The sequence below is a fragment of the Benincasa hispida genome, chromosome 8 (genome assembly GCF_027475165.1).
Source record: "Benincasa hispida cultivar pf3 chromosome 8, pf3_genome.v1.1, whole genome shotgun sequence".
In the NCBI taxonomy this organism is placed as follows: Eukaryota; Viridiplantae; Streptophyta; class Magnoliopsida; order Cucurbitales; family Cucurbitaceae; genus Benincasa; species Benincasa hispida.
The window spans coordinates 1,238,590-1,245,109 of NC_143485.1; the positions used below are offsets into that span (position 1 = coordinate 1,238,590).

A 6,520-nucleotide genomic window follows, 5' to 3' on the forward strand; every position below is an offset into this window, starting at 1 on the left:
ACACGGACAATAATTGAAAAAAACGGACATGGTATTTACAAAAAAAGGACAATAATTGAAAAAATGGACAATGATTCTGGGATTTAATGTCGGTTTAAAACTGACATTAAAGGGCTTTAATGTCGGTTCGCAACCGACATTAAAGATAGTGTTATTAAAGCTCTTTAATGTCGGTTGTTTTTAATGTCGGTTTTAAACTGACATTGTACACCCTTTTCAATATCGGTTTAAAACCGACATTAAATACAACCGACGTTAAAGGGCTTTAATAACACTATCTTTAAAGTCGGTTGTCAACCGACATTTAAAGCCCATAATTCTTGTATTGTTGGTTCGAATAGTGTTATAAAAGGTCTTTAACATCGGTTGTCTTTAATGTCAATTTTAAATCGACATTATATATGACCAAGATTTCAATGTCAGTTATCTTAAATTTCAGTTTTCAACCAACATTTAATTATCTTAAATTTTAGTTTTAAAGCCCATAATACTTTTTGTTAATAATTGTCCGATATTAAATTTCTATCATTGTTTTGTCATTGAAAAAATAAAATAAAAATATATATTTATTGCTTTGCACAATAATATTTCTCTTTTATTTGTACATACCAAAAATAAAATCTTAATTGCTTTCACAAACTCCCAATAAGTCACAAAAGAAAAATGGATGATAATCTAAATCTTAAACATGTATAGCTTAGATGCTTGGTTTTTTCACATTCGTTGTTGAATATGTTGCTTTCAATATATTCGATGGAATGTCTACCCAAGATCTATAAGAGGCAATTGTAGTTGTGTGTTTGATGACTATCCCAGGATGCATTAATTACTAGCTTTGGAGAAATTTTTATTAATTGAGTAAACTATCTTAACAATTAATCAACGCAATTGAATCCTAGAATCTAATGCACATGTTTTCTATTCTATATGGTCGCTATCGAACCCAATAGAAGTAGGAGTATGTAGGTTGATTAGGGTTTGGCCTATCCAACCTTAATCGATGATTAGGATGCTATCTCGACTAGGTTATTGCTAGTTGTCGGCCTTTGTAGAGGCTAGCTTAATCGAGTTGAGCGAGTAGTTGCGAGCATAATCTGATTGTCAATAAACTTTTAGAATTCGATGATAGGAATTGCATTGAACATCGAACTTGAATTAGAAGCAAGATCATTCCTTACTTGTTTACATTCATCTTCTATCTTTTGATTTCTAGTACTTTTTGTTCAATTTTCTCAACCCCCATTTTATTGCTTTAATAATCATGGTTAGTTAAGAAAAGATAAGAATTAAAACATTCCCTGTGGATCGATCTCTTACTTCTACTTTAATTACGAATTAGTTAGGTTGTTGTTCGAGCTTTATAATTCGAGTTAGGTAGAACTAACGACACTTACTTAGCAACCGAACACCTATACTATATACCGTTTTGGCTATATACTCAAACTTAATCTACTTTTATGTCTCCACATATAGTTCAAGTATTCATGATATAAACAAGGGTTCTTTAGTTTATTGGATTTAGGGTTAAAAATGTGCTATTCACATATTCACATACTCAATACAACTTTATTGTAAAATATAATATGTTTAATATTTACAAACCACGAGTTTTAAGACATAAAACCCAACAGGTTGGTGTTCAAACTCACTTAATGTTGCATATGTAGAGTCATTAGGAAGTGGGTATTTCAAATCCGATGTCGAAACTTAAAGAGTAAGTGTTAAAACGCGCCGAATAGGAAAAAACGCTACTGTTGTCGTCGTCAGAGTAGCACCATCATCGTATTGTTTGCATTCGTTGTAGCAAAACACTACTGTTGTACTATTCGCATTTACTGGAGAAGCACAATCGTTGTTGCTCGCTTGTGGTTTCTATACCACCATTGATCATTGCAGGGTCATGGGTGTGTTTGTCTGACTATAGCAACATGCAAAGGGGAAGGGTTTAGTGGGGGTAACATGAGGCAGGAAAAGAGAGAAGGAAAAGGGAAAGGGAGTGTGAGACTTTATTTTCTAAAAAACAAAACCTAAATTAAAAAAGAAATAAATTTGAGAGAGAAATGAAAATGAGGGTAGGATGGAAACAAAAAATCAGGATTAAAAAATTGTCTTGGGATTCAAAAATTAGGGTCACCTACAATGTCAGTTTTAAACCGACATTATAAGTATGTCTATAATGTTAGTTTAAAACCGACATTGATCCTTATTTTTTTTTTTCAAGAAAACGATATTGTTCATCCGTTTTTAGTTTTTCCAACCGAAATCAAAGTCTAGATTTTTTGTATGTCAAGACAAGACAAGATATGTTGGGTCAAGAGAGGAGAGTTGGGCCTTTGAGCCAACCTCTCGCTTGGCCCACGGGGTGTGAGTTGAGCCTTTGGACCCAACTTTTGCAAAGGGCGTGCTCTCCAAAAAAACTCAATAATATCCAATTCGGTTATGAGATAACTGGATTTATATAGGTAACAAAGGTAGACCTAGGTCATCCCTTCTAAAAATTTATAATTATAGCTCTACATGAGATAACTTGAATCCTCCCTTTAAAGCTCTCTAACTTTCACATTCTTTCACTCTTTGACTTAAGCATTGGAGTGTTGTGGCAAGTATCACACGATGTGTAGGTTTTTTTCTTTTGCAAATCACGTTCATTCCCCTTTAAACAAATTCACAGCTAGTGTCACATGAAAGTCAGATGCGTTTTCATTATCTAGATTTTGTCATTAACCATTTGTTTTACACTTCATACTTTTTCGAATTACAATAATTGTACGTTATAGTTATAAAATTGTTGCAATTAGACATTAACACTATTGAAGTTAAAGCAAGAGTGTGATTGAAAAGATTCTCATTATTCAAAAGGATAATCGTTCAAATGTTTTCCTTTAAACTTAATAAATTAGCTAAGTCGAATTGAGTAGGATTAGTGAATGCGTTATTTCATCGATTAACACAAGTTATAACAAGATTTGGAAGTTGAAACGATTTACATGAAGAAAATCATGGCCATAAACACTACTTATAACTTATAAACATGAATAACAATAAAAACTAGAATTCCCTCTCCTTTTTAAGAATTATTACATTTTCACTTTGAAAAGTAGTCTTCGGTCCTCCCCTTGAACCCGATTTGTCCGAAAGTAAGCGTAATGAAGAGACCCAAGTGCCACGTAATCAGCCACAACCTGAATTACACACCATTTATTTAGACCAATCATTCCAATCAAAATACCATTTTGGTTCAACTTTTTTTTTTGAAGATTCGTTGAATTTTAGTCCCCACTCTCAATAAATTTGAAATAAGTTAAATTTTACTAAAATTGATTAAATAACAATAATAATTTTCAGGTAAGAAAATATAAATATGTTTTCAAATTTTATAGTTAAAATGGTAATAGATAATAAAAAAATGTTTAAAAAATCAACAATAAACTAGTCGTGGTGACTAAATCTCATATTTATTGAAAAATACACCAATTAAAATTAAACATTTGAAAATACTAATAAAATCGAACAAACTTTAAAGGATAGGATGATATTTTAACTTTAAATCATTTTTAATTCTAAAAAAATCACTACTTCGTCTAGTAACTATTTGATTTTTTTTTTTCTTTTTTGAAAATTATGTTTGTTTTCTCACCATTCCTTATTCATGGTTTCCATCTTTCCTAGGTAACCATTTGAATTTTTGCCTAGATTCTACCGACAACATTTTTTTTAAATAATTACAACCTCATTTGATAACAATGTTATTTTTAGTTTTCTATTTCATAAACTTATCTTTGATTTCTTCTATATTCCACACTTTTTGCTTTCACATTTCTTCCTGAAACGATTGAATTCTTACTCAAATTCTAAAAATAAAAACAATTTTTTGATAACTATCTTTTCTTTTTCAAAATTTTGTTTAGTTTTCGAAAACATTGGAGAAAGATGATGATGATGATGATGATAATAATAATAAAACTTAGTGGTAAAAGTAGTGTTTATACTTAATTGTCAAAAAATCAAATGATTACTAAACATAACCTACTTCGTATAGATTTTGTTGAGTTTTAAAAATCTTATCACCTCGATTATAAAACTTAGAAACCAATAGGTGAAAATGTTTTTTTTTTTTTAATTATCCAAGAGTACAAAATATACTATTATTTTGTCTTGAATTTTCAATATATATTTGTTTCGGAGCTCCAAGTTTTCAAGTATAATGAATTAAATTTTAGTTACAAACGTGTATCATGTTATTACTACAATTTTTATACTGCTTCATGTTTCTACTACATTTTTTTAAAGTATTCATCTATTAGATCATTTTTAATAATAATATATAAAGAGTTTTAAAGAGTATAACGAGCACTAACAAAAAATAAGACTTTAATAAAGCAAAAAAAAAAAAAAAAAAATCGAGATATATAATTTTTGAGCTTTGAAGTGGGAGATTGAAAACTCCTCAATCAAACCAATAAGACCTCGTTTGATGTCATTTTATTTTTAGTTCTCTTTTTCAAGTTTATATTTGTTGCTTTTCTATAAGTATTTTAATTCTTAATTTTTAAAAAAAAAAAAAAAAAAAAAAACAAAACAAAACACTTTGTTTGAGAGAATATGGATAAAAGATGGTTAAATTTAAATGTAAAATTAGATTTTACAAGCTTAATTTCATAAAATAAAAAATGAAATGAGTATAAACGACATAAATACTTGAATTGTTTTCAAATATACAAAAGATGAGCAGATAGAAAGTGACACTTTACTCTATTTAAAAATTTTATCAACAATTCTATCATTTAGAATAATTATCTTAAATACTATTTTAGTTTTAAGTTAATAATACTAATACTAATCATAAATTAATAATACTATTTTAGTATAGACAATTTATCATACTACCTCATTCATTACTTGTTATAAAAGTAACATTTAAGAATGAATTGTTTTTAAATCTAGAAAAATAAATCAAAATATTTACAAAATATAACAAAATTTTAGAACTATCAATGATAGATGCTTATAGACACTAATAAACTTCTATCAGTGACATTGATAGATACCGATAGACTTCTATGTGTATATCAACATCCATTATTGATAGTTTTGAAATTTTGTTATATTTTGTAAATATTTTTAACAATTTTACTATTTAAAATAATTTTCTATAAGAATTATAAGAAATTTACGAAATAAATTAATAATAAATTTTTAATGACAGATCAGGTAGTATATACTACGGGTAGTACTAGATTTTTTTCCGAAAAAGAGTCGAGGAAAATGTAATTTACCAGAACTGAGAAGTGAGAGCGGGTGGAGAAGGAAAATGCGCAAGCTCTGCTCCAATGCTCTCAAAGAAGAGCCCAGTTAAGCTCTTCCCATTGATCACGGGAATGCTCGACGGTGCAATCCACCCGATCAGTCCAAATCCGATCACATTCAGATCTCTCCGCAACCAATCTCTCTCAAAGCTTCATTCCCCCAAACAAAATCAGTATCATAACAAACAACCAATCATTTCTCGAAATGGGACTATCACTAACAACTTACCAGGTGAACCTTCCGCCGGATGCACGCGCCACGGCAAACGGATTCCTGGCAGTCACCGGCAACTTCACAAACCCTGTGAAGACAAGAAAAAGGCCCAAAATCAATTGCAGAGCAGCAGAGAGTTGGAGATGGATTGATTGGAGGTAGCAGTTCATTACCGGAGACGAGGCGGGGAGACCGGGAGGAAGGAGAGGAGAGGGAGGCGGTTCCGAGGCCGACGACGGAGGAGGAGGTAGCGAAGGCGGTGGCCATTTTGTGGGAGGATTGGTGCGGGCTAGAGCTTGGGTGGTGCGGTTGGTATGTAGAAGGGAGGGGGAAAGGGGTGGAGGCTTTGTTGGGAAATTTTTGTGGATGAGATTTCGGGGATTGTGGATTTGATTGCTGTGGATAGTGAATCAATTTCTGATGAATCAAGCTTTGACACCTAGGAATTTTTTGGATAAAGTGGGCCGTTTTCTACCAATTCAACAACTATTTTTCATCCAACAAAAACAATTATTTGTGGTGTGTGGTGGTGGGATCTTTAGATTTTCATTTTAAGAAGCAATATTTAGTTTTTAAGATTGGGGTGACACATTCGCAAGTGTATTTATGATTATTATTTACTTCCACAAATGTATGAAATCTAACGTTTTTATAACACGTCGATATATTAATAAATGAATACACTTTGTTCTTCCCATTTTCTCATCAATTATTGTGTTGGTGAAAAAAAAGTAGAGATCGAGATAAAGATTGTCATCGTGTTAGGGCTACGATAAAGATGGTCATCAGAGATGGGTCATTAATCATAAAAGCGCTTGTGAAAATGTATCTGTCTAAAAAATTACACGTATTGACGTAAGAAAAATGTTAGATTTCATACCTCTTTTGGGTAGAACTAAAATCTTTCGTAAAATTTGAATAAGACAAATAACCATTGGAGAATAGTATGGGTATTCACAGTTCGATTCTGTTCGGTTTGGGACTCAAACTGAATCGAACC

At 31.1% G+C, this 6,520-nt stretch overlaps 1 protein-coding gene across 1 annotated transcript; it reads right to left on the bottom strand.

Moving 5' to 3' along the window:
• Positions 1 to 2,920: 2,920 nt before the first annotated feature.
• PSAO (photosystem I subunit O) lies at positions 2,921 to 5,811 on the bottom strand. The gene is made up of 4 exons (XM_039039692.2): positions 5,694 to 5,811; positions 5,536 to 5,608; positions 5,277 to 5,456; positions 2,921 to 3,182 (listed from the first exon to the last, which is right to left on the bottom strand). The coding sequence occupies exons 1-4, from the start codon at positions 5,785 to 5,787 to the stop codon at positions 3,086 to 3,088; spliced, it is 444 nt and encodes a 147-aa protein (XP_038895620.1). The 5' UTR covers positions 5,788 to 5,811; the 3' UTR covers positions 2,921 to 3,085.
• Between the last annotated feature and the right edge of the window lie 709 nt (positions 5,812 to 6,520).

Coding starts and splice junctions, on each gene's coding strand:
- PSAO (XM_039039692.2), bottom strand. CDS start 5,787: ATGGCCACCGCCTTCGCTACCTCCTCCTCCGTCGTCGGCCTCGGAACC. Junction 5,609..5,693: donor GTCTCCCCGCCTCGTCTCCG/GTAATGAACTGC, acceptor TTGTCTTCACAG/GGTTTGTGAAGTTGCCGGTG. Junction 5,457..5,535: donor TCCGGCGGAAGGTTCACCTG/GTAAGTTGTTAG, acceptor GGGGGAATGAAG/CTTTGAGAGAGATTGGTTGC.